General features: G+C 48.6%; 1 protein-coding gene across 1 annotated transcript; it reads right to left on the reverse strand.

The window, feature by feature from the left end:
- Nucleotides 1–293: 293 nt before the first annotated feature.
- KLHDC7A (kelch domain containing 7A) lies at nucleotides 294–2,654 on the reverse strand. Its single transcript, XM_049772021.1, has one exon. It carries the CDS (start codon nucleotides 2,616–2,618, stop codon nucleotides 327–329), a length of 2,292 nt encoding a protein of 763 aa, XP_049627978.1. The 5' UTR covers nucleotides 2,619–2,654; the 3' UTR covers nucleotides 294–326.
- Between the last annotated feature and the right edge of the window lie 15,377 nt (nucleotides 2,655–18,031).

Here is an 18,031-nt window from a genome sequence, read left to right on the forward strand (position 1 = left end):
CTGAAATGTGGTTGTGATAAGGCCCTTGAGCATTATTAGGATCCTCCAGCCTCCACCCCAAGTCCAGAGGTGAAGCAAGGTGGAGATGCTTCCTGTAGTCACAAGTGCCCTGTGGCTCAACACACAGTTCTTACTTTCATCTTCATGCTGGGAGTTTGCATCCCACCAAAGGCAAAGAACCACTCACAGGCTCTGACTAGTGGCCTGCCAGTGGTGAGGGCAGGACTCATACCTGCCCCTTGCCAACCCCATTCCTGGCCCACCTGCAGCCATGCAGCCAATGGACAGGGGGTGCTTTTGCAGGAGGAGGCCTGCACAGGGAGGCACTAGACTCTGGTCTGAGACATGCTGGGGCCAGGCAAAGTCAGGACAGTGGGCAGGAGGGTGCCCTTCGGGGAGGGAAAGCTCCGAAGCTCCTTAGGCACAAACCTGGGTGAAATAGGGTCAGCCAGGAAGCACAGGGTGCGCCGGTGCCCCACGCAGTAGATGAAGGTGCCCACCACGGCGCACTGGAAGGCATCTGGGTAAGGTGTCCGATTTGTATCACATTCGTACCAAAGGCGGGCACTGGTGCTGCAGCGGTGCACGCTGATGCCCAGGCTGCGATTGAGGTCAAAGCGATAGAGGAAACCATTGACGGCCACCATCTCGGCCGTGTGGTCCTTGCCACCTGCAGTGGGTCCAGCCTGCCAACGCTGCTCCCGGACAGAGAAGCGGAGCAGCATGTAGCGAAGGCTACCGCCTGTGACAAAGATCTCCTCAGAGCTTGTGGTGGCTGTGTGCGCCCGGGCGAAGGTGTCACTCGGGAGTGGGGCAACCAGCGTCCAACGGTCCAGGCTTGGGTCATAGCGCTCCACCGTGTTCAGGGATTCACCTCCGATGGCATATAGGCAGCCGTCCAGAGCCACCAGGCGGCAATGTGGCCGGGCCTGGTTCAGGGGACTCACCTCACTCCAGATGCCAGTCAGTGGATTATAGCAGAGAACCCGTTTGGAGGGCTGCTTCCCCGACCCCTGGCAGCCCGATACCATGAAAAGGTAATTGAAGAGACTGCAGATGGCACAGCCTTGGGACACAGCCTCAGGGGGCAGACGGGCTAGTGGATGCCAGGCATCCTGTTCATCGTCATAGTAACAGAGGCACCCTGAGACTTCCTGGGGACACACATCAGCTACCACCAGGCGTTGGTGGCCCAGGAACCTCCTCTGGAGGATGAGGTCACGCTCTGGGTCACTGAGGTGACTGTAGATGTCAGGACTGCGTAGGACCTGGAGGTAATTGTCACTCATCACCTTATAGGCAGCCTCCTTCAGGGCCTCCAGGTTCTGCCTCTTGGCCAAGGTCAGCACCTCCCAGCAATTGCCTAGATCTAGATGTACCTCAGGGGTTGGACCGGTGGTGAGTGGGAGATGGAAGAAATTACTTCTGGCCACCTGTTGTATACGGGGCTCCTCCATGCTGCTGGCTGCACTGGATTCCAGAGAAGCTGGGGATCCGGGGGACCCAGACATGGCAGGCAGATCTGGGGAAGAAGCTGCAGGAGCCCTGAAGCCATCAAGCTGCAACTGCAGCTCTGGGTTCTCCACGATCTGGAGGAGACTGTCCTTCCTGCCCGTGCTTCGTGGGGAGCAGGCAACCACTGGGGCCCCACCTCCTGTGGTATTGGCCTGGTCTTCCTTGGCTGCTTCTGTGCCCAGGGGATCTGGCACAGACTTAGGCACCTTTGCCAGGCTCCCTGTCTTGAGGGCCAGACCGGAGGTAGCTAGAGATGTGGATTCGACATAGTAGTCATACACTTTGCCCTTCAGCCGGGTCTGGCTGTCTTCCACCTTCTCCTGTAAAAAGTTCTCTTCCATTCGTGCCTGGGCCACGGAGGAGAAGCTGTAGGAGGTATTGGTGTCTCTCTCCTGCCGATAAAGGGCCAGGCTAGAGGCAGTCTGGAAGGCTCCCATCTCTTCCCTGCATATCTCTGTCGCTCCAAAAAAGACCCTGTTCATGACACCGAGGTCTTCTGGGGGAGTCAGTGAGGGCTGCTGGGGTGGCACATACTCCCCTGCCCCCAACACATGCTCTGGAGTGTTGCCTTCTGGTTCTGGGGCTGAGCCCACGTCCACGTCACTGCTGCCTGCTTCCTGGAGGCTGGTTGGGGAGCTTTCGGGTTCACTGGCCAGATGGGGGTGATGGGGCAGTTTAGGCTTACCGCCAACCTCTGCTCCTGCTTCTGCTTCCTGGGCGCTGCAGCAAGGAGGTGTCAGGCCAGAGTCTGGACAGTATCCGCTCAGCTGCTCCCCGACATCTCTTGTCTTTGGCTTCTCGTCTCTGGGAGAAGCACCCTTCTCCAGGACCCGAGTGCCCCCCGAGTCCTTCCTGCTACTGCTTAAAGATGCTTCAGCTCCTTCGCTTCCCTTGCGGCGTCTCAGTCCCCAAAAGGAGGTCCCAGGGGTAGACCCCTGTGTGGCAGACTGCCCCACACCCTCTGCTTTCTCTTCAGCCTGGAGCTGACTGTGCCCGCCCTCCAGTGAGGTCCGGGCAGGCCTTGACTTGTACAGCCGATAGGCTGCGGTGGCCAGGAGCAGAGCGGCCGCAGACAGCACCACCTTATCCGTGCTCAACGGCATGTTGAAATGCCAGTCCGGTGCCTCTGCTCCTCCTCCTCCGCCACCACCACCACCTCCTCCTCCTCCTCCTCCTTCTCCCTGGAACATGCTTCTCAGGCCAGCTCGGGCCCAGGAATGTCAAGAATTCGATTAATGATTGCTCAATAGGGCCCAGTTCCTGGTTCCTGCCGAGCTGAGCAGGGGAGAGGGTTCTGGGTCCACTTTGGCTGCCCCACAGAGCAGCTGGTGCAAAGGTAACCGAGCTGGCAGAAAGCAGAGGCTGGAGCCCCAGGCTGGGGAGATCCTGAGCTGGTGTCCCTGGCTCCAGCTGTGATGTGCTTCGTGTAGGCGGAGGTGGAGGTGACCAGCTGTCTAAAAGGGCAGCTGCTAGAGGAGGACAGGTGTGCCCAGCAGGTACACGAAGAGGGTGGAAGCTCTTAACCAAACAGTTGCTCCATTCCAGGAAATGCATCAGGTTGGTTATTATTTGCATGGGTTTTATTTTCTCTTTTGCAAATCCAATGGGTTTCAAGGGTGGGGTGTAGTGAACTATGGGGCAGGTGAAGACAGGTGTGTGGCCTCAGAGCTCTCGAGCTCTGTTTTCTTTCTGGTGGGGCCTGCTGACTACCTTCCTTGCACCCCACTACTACCCCACCCCATGCAGGTTGGATTAAATAGCTGGAGTGGAGGGGGGCCTGGGCCATGGACTGCTGCCAAGTCACATGACCTGAGTCTTGGCGGGAGTGTCTGCTTGCCTCCCCTGCCACAGAGCTTAGTAAGAGACATTGAACTTCTGGATAGGAATTGGGGAGAACAGAGGACATTAGCACTCTCATCCAGGATAAATCGAGGCACATCCACCCTCAGGTCCACGACAGGCAGAGCAAGAAAAAACTCCTGCTATCTTCCTAGGTGTCTGGGGTGCTGGATCAGTTGACTCTCTGGCTCCATCACCTTTGCAATTTGTTGCAACCTTACAGGGTCTGACTTCAGCTCTTGGCGCCTACCATTTCCTCTGTCTGAAAATGGGTCCTGATCATTTTTATTCTCCTTCTGAGACTATAGTGAGAGGCAAAACGGGTTAACATAGACAAAGCCCTAGCTTGTAAAAGTTTAGCAAACATGAGTCATTTATCTTTCCTTTCTTTTCCTCCTTCCCATTGTCGCTGTCATCTCATTCACCTTCATGCACACCAGCTTGATCTGGTCTAATGCTGCCCTGTCCCTGGCTTTGTGCCAGGCAGGGGTGTGCTTGCTGCTCAGGAATAAAGGGTGGCAGCAGGCGAAGTTGAGAATCAAGACCCATGGGAGAGCCTATAGTGACAGAGACTTAGAGTGATGATGGGTCTCAGCATCCTTAATTTTTGCATGTTGGCACCTCTGATTTAAAAAGTGAAAATAAAATCACTCTGGACAAAAGAGAAGATCGAGTTTTGGGAAGAGTTTGACTCTGATTGCCATGATTTGGGAGAGAGGGGAGTCTTGACTTTATGATTACAACTCAGTTCCAGCCTCTTGTTTCCCCTTTAAACTCATCTTCTGAGTTTTTTTTTTTTTTTTTAGGTCTGGCTTTGTCATCTCTGGTCAGGGCCTGCAGAGAAAAGGACTTTCTTATCTCTGATGACCCCTTTCTTTTGCTCTGTCAGAATTAGATCACAGGCTCTGTCTCCGGACCTCGGTCCTTCTAAAATCATCTTTTCCCTCTTATGGAACCCCTTGGTCTTCTAGGCTCCTCTTTTTTTGTCTTTATCACATGTGCCTGTTTACTGCTGAATTTATAATTAGAGTGAGGTGGGTGCCATTGTGGAAGCTGGTTCTTACAGAAGATTTTTAATATCCCCTAATGCTTACACCTCCCCCCCATTTTAGGGAAAGCTACAAATGCCCTGGTTTGTGGCAGCTTCAATTCAGGCCCATTTGTTTGTCACTAGTGATTCTTTCCCTGTTGCAGGCTTCAGAGTTTTGTTTTATTTTATGGGGATATTGGATATCACCCATTGTGCTCAGGGCTTAGTCTTGTCTCTGTGCTCAGTGATTACTCCTAGTGATGTTTAGGAGACCATTAGGTACTAGAGATTTGAACCAGGGTCAGCCACATGGAAGGTAACTAAGTACTTTATTTTTACGATCTCTTGGCCCAACTCCAAGGTTTTGAGACCTGAATTCATTTGAGACCTGAGTTCCTGGACTCCCTAGATTTTCATTATAGTCAAAACAGATATAAGTATGTGTGTGTGTGTGTGTGTGTGTGTGTGTGTGTGTGTGTGTGTGTGTAAGCATACATGCACTTGTGTAGTCAAAGATGCAGATTCTAAGCACCACACCCCGACTTTCTGAATCATTACCTCAGAGAGGAAAACTTGATATCCTGGGGCCTTGCATGCACAAAATCACTTAGTCTTTCTAGTCATCCAGAGATCTAGGCATTGTAACCTTAATTGCACAGGTAGAGAAGCTGAGGCTCAAAGGAATGTGCCTAAGGCCTGTTGATTGTAGGTCGCTCTCCCTCTGTATCCCATTGATCTTCTGCTGGGAAGGTGAGCATGAGGCATAAAGGGAAAGGGGGAGAGTGATTTGTTCCAGGGGTTAACCAGGGCTCGCAGGGTATTGTAGGATCCCCCAACTCCTGCTCTCATGGAAAGGAGAGACATGTGATCCACTCCTCTGGTATGTACACCAGAGAGTCTGTGCTATGATGCTCAGGAAAATACAGTCAGACTTAAATTCTTCCAGCCAAACTCCCCCACCCCCATATTTCTGCTGGTAGCTAAGTTCTGGGCACTTGGTGTGGTCCAAATACAAGTACCCATGCAAAGGTTGGGAATACATGGGGATGGAGAGAGAATCTCTGGAAACAGAAGACATGGCCTCAACTCGAGGGGCCACATATCCTTGTTTGGAAGATGCGGCATGTTGCCTGCTAGATGATCAAGTATCCACAAAGGTGAGATGAACAAGGTCAGCAGTGCTGATTGACAGAAGATAGCCAAGGAGGCTAGCACAGACAAGGTGCGTCAGAGCAGAGGACAGGGAAGGGTTTTGCAAAGGCGTATCCAGCACTGGGTTATCTATGAGAGAGGGTGGGGGCATAGGCAGATGATAGATTGAGCAAATATTCACCAGATGTTTACCCTATGCTGGAAGTGTGGCAGTGCAGAGGTTGGGGAGAACCTCCAAGGTATCCTCCACCCTGCAGAGAGAAGGCAGACTTGGGTTGGGAAAGGGAGAAGATAGATGAGTAGCCCAAGTGGGCTTGTCTCCCTGTGTGCGCCAAGCAGGAATCCCTGCATCCAGCTAGGGCAAGAGAAGGAAGAGACAATGATACAGCAGGGAAAGAGACAGGCTACAAACAGGAAACTTGCAAGATCTGAGAAAAGCTGGGGGACAGGAGAGCCCTGACAAGGCATAAAGAATTCTGAATTGGAAGTTGACTGTGTATGAGACAAATTATGATGTGTGGCCATAGGCCACAGGTCATTGGTCTGAACTGTGACCTGTCACCTCCCGCAGCCATCCCTTGGTGGCAGGTGGAAGAACATCAGAGGAGACTCTTGTTAGATGAGGTGCTCCCTCACTGCCCACACTCCCTGCAGGGTCAGTGAAAATGGTTCCTGTGATGGTTCTAAACTGTAGGCTGCCAAAGCATATCAGGAGATGATATGATTGAAATGGTTGCAGTTTCAAGTAATGTGCCCCTCACCCAATTCCTACCCTGTCTTGGTATGAAAGGCCAAACGGAGAAGAGAAGTACCAGATTTGTCAGTAAGGTGCTGGGGGTGAGGGAAGCTGCAAAGGGAAGAGCAATTTTTATTGTAGTTTCTGTGGGAAGAAAAAAATGAGGCTGGATAGCCAGGTGTAGGTGGCTAATTTGAATAATTTTAATGGAGGTGGGTAGAAGAGAAGACAGTGGCTGTCTTTAGTGTCCTGTCCTTGGTTCTGGGGTGATTAGGGTTGGAAGGGTGTAGTGTTGCTGAGTCTAAGAGCCCATTGAGAAGACTTCAAATAGGTTCATCTGCATATCGAACAAGGCGCTTCTTTTGCTAGTCCAGGAGGGACAATCCTGAACTCAAGTTCACAGTCAGAGGGGACCTAGAGGCCAGAGCATCAAGAACATGAGAATAAAAGTGGATAGTTCCTATAGAGAATGGGAAGAACAGAGATGAAAGAACAGGGATGTTGTTGAGGGGTCGTTTTCCTGGTGGGGTTGGTAGGGAGAGTGAGCCTTAAGGCTTGCTCTGAGAGATCGCTCCTCCAGCAGGTAAACACGACACCCTCGCTCTCACTCGTTGGCTTCAAACTCCATAAATTATAGCTTTTTCCCCTCCCAGTCCGTTTGGAAAAAGTGAAATGAACAAATGAAGACAGGAATGAAATTAAAAGATAATTGGAAGTCTATATTGGGCTTCTGTGAATGTGCGCGCGCGCCACCAATCTGCTCTCTGTGCGGGCAGGATAAATGGAGAAGTCTCTGGTTGGCTCAGGGGGTGGATAAAACAGAGACAAATGCGTGCCATGCAAATAAACAGACCATCTTCCAGTGATTAGCTTTGAATTCCATCCTGCAGTTGCCTCACCAGGTCTGCTCACACCCAACCAGAAAGCCTCTGCATTTTCTAAGGAGGAGATTTCAGGCCAGCCTCGAATGGGAGCAGGTGAGATGCTGAGTGGAAAGCTTCAGGCTAGGAGGAGGGGAGGGGGGTGAGGTCTTTGGGAGGCAAAGTGTGTCGTGCAGAAGAAGTGGAAATGTCAGGACAGGGAGGTGGTGAGGTTCTTTATAAACATGTATACACACATCATATGTTTATTCATGTACATGGGCACACATATGCATTCTCACAGAGACCATGCCTGGGCATGAGCATACCCAGAAGTATATCCATGCAGAGACATGCACAGAGATGCACACATAGACATCTGCATTTCATGCATGCACTGAGACACACACATATATAATACACATGCCCACACCACATGTGCACGCACTTAGGTACATGTAGATGCAAACATATGAACATACACGTACACACACACACACACACACACACAAACTCACACACTTGAGGGAGAGTAGGTCTGTTTTAGTTCGGCAGAGTCAGAGAGAAATGAATTCTGGCTTGGCCAATGAGGAGACTGAGCTTGGAGAGAAAGTCTTTCTGCCTAGGACTGGAGCTCAGATGTATGGCGAAAGATGGAGGAGGAGGTCCAGGATACTTTGCTAATCATGGACTGGGGGGGGTGTGGGTCAGCAGTAGACCACTTCCCATGCATGTGGAAGCCCTGCCTGGCTTCAAATTCCAGCACTGCAAAAAAAAAAAAATCCTATTCATCTGCAAAGTTGTCAGTATTTGGTGGATTTAAACTCACAAAGGCACCTTTTCTGAAGAATCTTTCCTTCACGTATGAGGAGCTTTATGCTGCTTAGCATTGCTGTTGAGTTTGTAGCTGGTGGTTCACTGTGGAGTATTTCTGTTCTGGCCTATGGCTAGCCTTCAATACCCCCAGCCTGTCTTCTGTCCCCCCCAGGACTCACACTGTCCTCACTGCCATAGACACACAGGAAGCCCTGCTTTGGTACACCAGGCTCATCCAAACCTGCAGCACTCTGCTAGGACAGTGCTCACCTCAACAGTGGGTACATATTGAACATCCCCCAGCTCTGCCCCACCCCCCATGATCTACTCATTCTTTATCCCAGGACAGTTCTGGTGAGATTCTGAGCCTTCACAGGTCAGATCCAACACAGTATGGTGAACCCACGTTAGTGAATAGCTCTCCCTGTGCTCACCCACTGCAGGGCATTCTTCTCAAACTCTTCTTCCACATGGCTTCAACAGAGAAACTGACGGGGTCCCTTTAGGGCATAGGCCTTCACTGGGCACTTCTGATCTTAATACCCCATACAGCTGCCATTAGCATCCAGGGGACTACTAAGCCTTCCAGGAAGAAAGTGATCTGACCCAAGGTCCCACTTGAGCTTGAGGGTGGCATGCAGGTCTTTAGTCTCCTCTTTGACCTTGGGCCCCGAACCCACTCAATCCATCCTGTTGATACCTTCCAGCTTTTAGCTCTATAGAAACCCAAGAGTGGACCAATGTCACTCTCCTAAGAAAAGTGTCTCAATGACTCCTTTATGTTCTGTGATAAGCAGGAGCCACGATTGGGAGAGGGAGTCTGTCCTGAACAGGGAGTTTCAAAGAATTGAGAACGCCAAGGGCATGAAGAAATGTCCTACTTACAATTTCTACCACACAGACCATTAGGAAATGGAGTAATGGCATGTGATACGTGCCTGTGAATTTGATGGGGAAATTGAACGCGAAACGATTCATGGGTGCTGTTTGAGATGGCAGAGTGCATCCTGATTTCCTCTCCTCGGGTGGATTGTGGAGTAGCAAAGGGAGCAGGCTGAAGTCTGCATGTGTACCCCCTGCCTATCTGGCACCCTGCTTATTGCACAAATTGGACTGTTGCCAAGGGTACAGGGTCCACAGTAATAATAATAATAACAGCCAGGATTTAAGGGCTACCCACTCTGGTCAAACCCTGTGCTCTGTCCCCAGAGGTTGCAGGATGAAAGTTTCTTCATTCCATGCTGTCCCATAAAGAAGATCTAATCTACTCATTCTACAGAGGGGAACCAGAGCCTCAGTTTCTTTAAAGAGCAAGTTTATTTCTCCCCAATTCCCATCTCTAGAAACCCTCCCTTCTGCCTAAAGTAGTGGTGTCCCCCAGGGAAATTGTCACCAAGTCAGCGCCACAGAGCCTTAAAGGAAATCAGTGTCAAATAACATACCTCTCAGGCACCCTAACTCAGAACCTTGCCCACCATGAAACCCAAGAGCCATTAAGCTGTGTGGCCATGAACTTAAGCATCCCCATGCTTTCTTCCTCACTGTTTAGACTGGTTCAAATCTTCCTTACTCACTTCCCTAGCATCTGAGTTCTGTATTCTAATAACCCCTCACGACTATGAAAATGTGTGGCCTTGATTTCCCTTTGCCTCGTATGGGATTGGTGCCATGCCTCAGTGGGGTTATTGAGAAAAACAGGACCTTAGGAAGTCAAGGACCTGGCATGGGTGTGTGGGGATTTGGTAAGGGTAGATAGAATGAATTCATGGGGTCACTAGTAGAAGCATCAGCACCCAAGGCATTGATAGGGATGCTGACCTGGGCTAAATGCCTCCATAGACTGTGCCTCTTAGACGTTGGATGCCCCAGGCCTCCATCAAGCTGAACAGGACTATCCTGCATTCCCAGGAAGAAACCTAGCTGGTTAGAGGACCTCCTACTGTCCAAGCCATGCAGTTTGGATGCGGCAGGGTTGAAATTCAAATCAGGCAGTCTTGATCTAAGGGCCTTTGCTTCCAGCCCTCCTATGTCCTCCTTTCACTGGCCTTTTCTGCTTCCCACAATCTTCATCTCACTTTCTCCAGCCCTGCAGGGGGTTGAGGGAGAGCCTCTTCCTGGTGAGCACCCCCAAGCACCACCCACCACTCCTGCAATCTCCCATTCTCCCACTGCTGCCATTTTCCTTGGGTCTGTGGCTCCCCATGGTTTCTCCAATCGAATTGAAACACCTCGGTCTGTTCTCCAGAGTCCCCAAATAATCTTGGACGCCCCAACTTCATTTGTCACGTGTTCCCAACACCCGTTCGGCTCCCAGCCAAGCTCAACCGTTTTACATGTCCCCTCGTTCCCTTGCTGTCGCATGGGCAATTTCCCCCCCACTCACAGCACTCTTCCCCATCTCTGCCATTCTGTTCGCGTTTGCAAAAGCCCACACCATACTGGGCCTTCTCTGCAGGGAGTCCAGCAGGGGCTATGTTTGTTTTTGTTTTTGTTTTTACTCATTCTGTGTTTCGGGACCTTCCGGAAGCTTCCGGTATGGGAGTTCTGTACCTTAGCTAGAATAATAAATTCACACAAAATATTTGCCATGCAAAATTTTTACAAGTAATAGGGAAGGACCATGCTGAATGTAAGAAGTGTGCATGAAGTGGGCTTTTTGGGTAAGAAACAGACCAGCAGAGGGTAGCAAGTTTTAAACAATGTCCTTTATGTTTCCTTCATGCAAAAAATAAAAATAATAAGATTTTTTTTGGTGGATAAGTCACATTGCTTTGTGACTTCTGAACTCAATTTCTTCTTTTGTAAAATGGGAGACAAATAGAACCTACACTCGAGCGCGTGTGTGCGTGCTTGCGTGCGTGTGTGCGTGCGTGCGTGCGTGTGTGTGTGTGTGTGTGTGTGTGTGTACATGCAAACATGCATGTGTTTGGACTACAGGGCTTATTACTGGTACTAAGCTCAGAAATCACTTCTAGTGGGGCTCAGGGGACCATAGGTGATGCTGGAAACTAAAGTGGGGTCAACCATTCAGCACCCTGAAGGCAAGTGCCTTACTCTCTGTACTATCACTCTGGCACAATGATTAAATGAGTTAAGGTATACATACACTCTCTCTGGTCCCCACTTTCTATGTCCTTTTCCAGAGAACCAGAGGACAGACAGAAAATAAAAACTCTCCTGCCCTGGTGGGGGGCAGGGACCACAGTAGGCTCACTGAGGCACTGTAGCTCCTCAGCCATTAGGCTGAGGATGCAGGGCACAGTAAGGGTGAGTCTTTAGGGGAGATGCAGCACTAAATCCAATGTAATTCTCAGTGTAACTCTGGTCTTTCCCAGAGCTGGGCTGGCCCAGAAAGGCTGGGCAGGTTTGTGTTCCACAGCTCTGAACCTTTAAATGGAGTTAACTCAGCGCAGCCAGGGGCCTTGCTGGCCCATTAGAGCTGCTCTGGCCATTTGCAATCAGTACCCCCTCAAAGAGACAGCTGCCCAGGTACAGAAGGTGGCAGGAGTGGCTTTCCACACTGCACAGAGTCAGAGGAGGAAGGAGAGGATAAAGTGATGCTGAAAGGTCATGGATACCCGTATGTCTTCCATGAGGATTCAGAACAGGGGGTCTGATTCTGGGGATGGAGATGCAAATGTAAAACAAGCTTGATTGAGTATTCATTGGGAATCAGTCACTGGTCTAGTAACTTCATAGCCTTTGTCATTTGGTCTTCACTTATAAACACATATATCTTTTTTTTTAAATATATTTTATTTAAACACCTTGATTACATACATGATTGTGTTTGGGTTTCAGTCATGTAAAGAACACCACCCATCACCAGTGCAACGTTCCCATCACCAATGTCCCAAATCTCCCTCCTCCCCACCCGACCCCTGCCTGTACTCTAGACAGGCTTTCCATTTCCCTCATACATTCTCATTATTAGGACAGTTCAAAATGTAGTTATTTCTCTAACTCAACTCATCACTCTTTGTGGTGAGCTTCCTGAGGTGAGCTGGAACTTCCAGCTCTTTTCTCTTTTGGATCTGAAAATTATTATTGCAAGAATGTCTTTCATTTTCTTAAAACCCATAGATGAGTGAGACCATTCTGCGTTTTTCTCTCTCTCTCTCTGACTTATTTGACTCAGCATAATAGATTCTGTGTACATCCATGTATAGGAAAATTTCATGACTTCATCTCTCCTGACAGCTGCATAATATTCCATTGTGTATATGTACCACAGTTTCTTTAGCCATTCGTCTGTTGAAGGACATCTTGGTTGTTTCCAGAGTCTTGCTATGGTAAATAGTGCTGCAATAAATATAGGTGTAAGGAAGGGGTTTTTGTATTGTATTTTTGTGTTCCTAGGGTATATTCCTAGGAGTGGTATAGTTGGATCATATGGGAGCTCGATTTCCAGTTTTTTGGAGGAATCTCCATATCGCTTTCCATAAAGGTTGAACTAGACAGCATTCCCACCAACAGTGGATAAGTTTCTTTCTCTCCACATCCCGCCAACACTGTTTATTCTCATTCTTTGTGATGTGTGCCATTCTCTGTGGTATGAGGTGGTACCCATTGTTGTTTTGATTTGCACCTCCCTGATGATTAGAAACACATATATCTTACGTGTTTAGCCAAAAGCTGGTTCAGTATTCTTCTGGGGCACCTCATAAAACTACATTTCCCAGAACCCCTTGAGTGGGAGTTTGGGAATTATATGAACTGTATGGCCTGGGAAGGGCAAACAGATAGATCCAAATGGCTCTGCAGGGAGGCAGCAAAGAACCAGTGTGCTGTCCTTTCCCCTGGCTTCCTCTGAAAGAATTAATTAACACTCATCCCAATGCATCATAGGGAGCAATGGAGTACAAGTCTTTGGAGAGAGGCACTTGGAGCTATGTCTATGGGAAGTTTATTTATTTACTTTTTTTTTGGATCCACACCTGGCAGTGATCAAGACTTACTCCTGGCTCTTTGCTCAGGTGAAATAATCCCTGGATAATCTAGCAATTGAACCCAGGTAGGCCATGTGCAAGGTAAGGGCCATATCTGCTGTACTGTCTCTTTAGCCCCAAATTTGAGAGGGAAACCAGGAGGCCAGAAGGCTGTAGAAGCAATAGGACCGCAGGAGGCTGAAGACCATAATGAGTATATGTACAAGGAAGTTTCTAGGTCCCTAAAAGTGGCCAGAAGGAGACTTCAGCTACCATTAGGGATGATGGGGATGGGAGTGGAGATGGCATAACTTGGATGAGGAAGGGCCATGAGGGCTTAATAGTAGCCCCAAGGAGAGCAAATGAATTCTAAGCTTTTACAGCCAGGAAGACTGAAACAAAAACCAAGAAAAGTCTTTCCTTAATGAGAACATTCCAATGTTTCCAAGGGGGGATCTCCCCAATCCCCATCAGCCACAGTACCCAAGAACCAGGAAAAAATTAAGACAGAAGCTTGCCACAAAGAGAGAGAGTGCACTTAAGGCAGATAAGGGACCACTATGACAATGAGAGTTAAAAATGATCTCTCTGGACAAGAACTGGGTGCTGCAAGGAGATAAAGTGATATGCATGGTACCCCATCATTAACAATATTGCAAACCATAGTGTCTAAAAGGGGAAAAAAGGTAGAGAGACAGAGAAGAAAAATATCTATCACAGAGGCAGATATGGGAGAGGGCAGGAGAAAAATTGGAGACACTGGTGGCAGAAAATGTGCACTGGTGAAGAGTGTTGTGCATTGTATGACCGAAACTCAATCATGAACAATTTTGTAACTGTGTATCTCCTGGTGATTCATTTAAATTATTTATAAAAATATAAAATAAAACATCAACGGGAAAATGGGGTAAGACAAAAAGGTAACTGACAGTGGTGACAATAACTCCAATTTGGGGGTTTAGTACCTGAATTGTGTTTTCGGTCTACAAGCCCAGGTAAAAACTCCTCTTTTCTGTTCTGTCCCCCACACTCTCTGGGAGCATTTGGGTTGAGTGTTAAGATCCCAAGAACTGGGGGCTGGAGCAATAGTACAGTTCATAGATTGCTTGTCTTGCATGCTACCAAACCGGGTTTAATCCCTAACATCCCTTAGCACTGCCAGGAGTAACCCCTGAATATGGGTTTGAGTATGACCTCGAATTTTTGGGGGGTGCAAAGAAAAGTACAGTGGGTCAGACTCTTGTCTTGTACTCTGCTGACCTGGATTCGGTTCCCAGCACCCCATAAAGTCCCCCAGCACCAGGAGTGACTCTTGAGCACAGAGCCTCGTGTAATCCCTGAGAATCACCGGGCATGACTCCCCCCCCCACTTCAAATCAAAACAAGCAAACAAACAAACAAAGAAAAGATCAAAGTTATGTTTCTGGGGCTTCCAAACTATGGTTAGGAACTTGAAGTTACTCTCTAAGGCCTAAGTGGTCCCTGTGGTGCCAGAGACCACTTGGCCACCCTGGAGATGTTAGGGGTCCTCCAGGCACAAGGCCATGCTGGGGTGCAGGCATGTCATGTTAAATTCCAACCTAGGTCATAGGTGTTCAAAGCATATGCCCCAACCACTGTTCTCCCTCCCCAGCCACTCCAGCCCAAGTTCCATCATTTAAGGATGGAGTTTTAGCTCATAACCTCGGTCCCATCAGGCAGGGTGGAGGAGCTGTTTGACAAATGGCTTTGTCTCCACTCTCCCTCCCATTGGAGGCAGCTGTTGTCTATTTAAGTCTCCATCTTCAGCACTCTTGTTTCCATTTTCATTGCTGGGAGCTCAGAGGAACCTTCTGGGGAACGCCTCCTTGCCCTATTTCCAACCTACAGGCTTGTTGTTCTAGGAGTCAGAGCTTCTCCAACCAGAAGAGACAGTAGAGGCCCTTGTCCATCCTGAGCTGAGGAAAAGGGAGTAGGAAAACACTAAGGGAAAAGATCCCTTCTGTACCCTTAACTGAATGGGCACCACAAAGACGTGCAGCCCAGCTAAGGACATTGATTTCTCTGGGTAATGAATACCTCAAGGGTCTCCCTCTCCTACTCTCCTTTCTTCCTCTGGTTCTCATAGGTTGTTGCCCCCAGATCCCAACCCAACAATGAGCTAGTTAGGAGTCCCAGTGATTTCTTTCCAAAGGAAAGAAACTGAGCCCCAAGAGAGAAGTGGCCCTGCCAAATCCTTCAGCCCAGACAGAAGTGGCAGAGTGGTGCTCAATTGCAGCTGCTAATAGGATATACAAGCGAGTGTCCAGGGAGAGGAGGGCACTCTTTCCTGGTCAGCTGGGAAGGCTCTAGGGACAAGGAAATACCAATGTTCAGTCATCTTGTCATGGGCACCTAACAACCAATGTGAGGGCCTCAGTGGCCCCATTCTCAGGGGCTGCCATGTCTATAGGAAGTAAGTGGACAAGGGCAGGCATGCATGCCTGGAGCCTCTGTTCATGGCTAGACCTCAGCACACGCAAATTGAATAAGTGAATGAGAGCATGAGAAATGCTCAGTTGCCATTTAACAGAAAGGGTTCGTGTGGTGCAGATCGAGGCTTTTCCATTTGTTTCAAGGATAAGAGCTAGTATGGTCAGGCTGCAGAACCTTCAGGGATGGCCAGGCAGTGCTGCATCCAGATGGAAGACTCAGTTCAAGAAATATCACTGACAAAGGCCTTTGGGGAGAGGGTACAGCTTGCAAAAGCTCTGGTGAGAGTGAGCCCAGAGGGCAGGTGGAGGGGTAGAGGCTGAGACAGGGGTGGTGGGAGAGAGCTGACTGCTAGCTCTGTGCTCAGCCATCCACTCTTTGAGCTGTCCTGGGGCCAGAAAGACAATAGTGCTGCATTAGATGTCAGATGAAACTGAGAAATAATACAGAAGGGAAGAAAGAAAAGAAAACTTTCAAGGGAATCTGGTGAGGGAAAAAAACCTGTGATCTCAAAAATACACAACTCTGTCACTTACAATGTCTGCTTGCTGTGTTTGTACCCACCTTGTACTAAAAGACTTGTGTGGCATTGGGTGAATTGATTCCTGCTCTTGGGATCAGTTTCCCCATCTGAAAAAAGATAGAGGTGCAACTCTTCCATGCAGGGCCTTGCATCTATTTCATCAAGGAACCCTGAAGCCAGTGGAGAACCCAGGTTCTGCCTGTCTTGGAGCCCCATCAGAGTCCTTGCTAGGGTACTGGGGGTTCTGGCTAGCTCCCAGTTGGGTGCCTCATGCTTCGTTTCCAGCTTGGCCTTGGCTTCTGCCCCTGTGACATTCCCTTGAAGGGCGGTGTTAGGTGCCCATAAGACTAACATTTCCTCTTGGCCTTCAGCACAGTTCCAGTCCCCAATGTATAACAATGAGCCATTATTAATTTTAACAGTGCAAAGCAGAGCACACCATTTAATCTGGAACAAAAACAACCCCCAGCAGTGGTACCATGATGCTTGCTTGCTTCTCAGGTGGGGAAACTGAAGCTATAGACAGCACAAGGGAGGAACCAAACGCTTTATCTGAGAGGCTGATTACCCTGCAGTGTGAGGTCTGATCCCCAGACTCATCCTCCTGCTCCTGTTGGGACCAGACACTGCCATTCTAGGCAGAGCTCCAGGGCCTGAGCAGGTGGCCCAAGCAGCTCAGGTGAGTTCTGGAACTGATTTTTCTCATTCTGGGTCTGAGTTGGAGGCAGCCCCTGGGTTATGTCTGGATGCCAACCATGGGGAAATTGCTCTTTCAGAAACTTCTAATCACACCATCTTTGGCTTCCAAAGTGAGTAAGGGCCCTTAGATGGAGATCCTGAGCAGGGTTGGAGTTTTGGCTCTTCTACTCAGCTGTGAATGGCCTCAGTTTCTCTCCCTGTCCACTGGGGGTATTAGAAAGAACCAAACTCATCAGAGAGAGAGAGAGAGAGAGAGAGAGAGAGAGAGAGAGAAAGAGAGAGAGAGTGCACTGACATTGACATTGACCCTAATTATATGGTATATGTATATGTGTGTGAATGTGTGTGTACTAGTGTTAGTGTCCATGTGGGTGTGTAAAAATGTGTATAACCACTCCTAGGGATATACCCTAGGAACACAAAAATACAATACAAAAATCCCTTCCTCACACCTATATTCATTGCAGCGCTATTTACAATAGCAAGACTCTGGATACAACCAAGATGCCCTTCAACAGATGAATGGCTAAAGAAACTGGGGTACATATACACAATGGAATATTATGCAGCCATCAGGAGAGATGAAGTCATGAAATTGTCCTATATATGGATGTACATGGAATCTATTATGCCGAGTGAAATAAGTCAGAGAGAGAGAAAGACACAGAATAGTCTCACTCATCTATGGGTTTTAAGAAAAATAAAAGACATTTTTGCAATAATTCTCAGAGACAAAAGAGAAGAGAGTTGGAAGATCCAGCTCATGACATGAAGCTCACCACAAAGAGTGATGAGTACAGTTAGAGAAATAACTACACTGAGAACTATCATAACAATGTGAATGAATGAGGGAAGTAAAAAGCCTGTCTAGAGTACAGGCAAGGGTGGGGTGGGAAGGAGGGAGATTTGGGACATTGGTGGTGGAAATGTTGCTCTGGTAAAGGGGGGGTGTTCTTTACATAACTGAAACCAACTACAATCATATTTTTAATCAAGGTGTTTAAATAAAAATATGAATAAAAAAGAAAATATTAATAAATAAAAGTTAATTACAAATGTGTATAAGTGTATATGTGTGCAGGTACATGAATGAATGTTGCCCCATTTGTTGAGTCCCATTTACTCCTTTGTTGGTTGTTTGTGTATCTGCAAAGAGCTCCCAGAATGAGAAATTGATTCCCATCCCCTTGACCATTTTTGGGGGGAGATCTTGGTCATATTTATCCGCAGCAAATAATCCACACAGACAGGAGGGTTAAGGGGTAAAAGATTGGGCGAAGCGAGTCCTTTGTCAGCCTGCTGCTAGCTCCAAAACACACCTGGAGCCAGCCAGCCAACTCTGGTAAAAGACCCTGAACACCTCGCTCCCAAACAATTTATTCACCTCTCAACCAGCGTTCCCACCTGGAAGGTCAAGGGGGGACAACAGGCAAAGAATAATCTGTTTTTGTTTTTGTTTTTGGGCCACACCCAGCGGTGCTC

This window comes from Suncus etruscus, chromosome 4, assembly GCF_024139225.1.
Source record: "Suncus etruscus isolate mSunEtr1 chromosome 4, mSunEtr1.pri.cur, whole genome shotgun sequence".
NCBI lineage: Eukaryota > Metazoa > Chordata > Mammalia > Eulipotyphla > Soricidae > Suncus > Suncus etruscus.

What these genes read in the sequence shown, in the direction of transcription:
- KLHDC7A (XM_049772021.1), bottom strand. Translation starts at nt 2,618, where the DNA reads ATGCCGTTGAGCACGGATAAGGTGGTGCTGTCTGCGGCCGCTCTGCTC.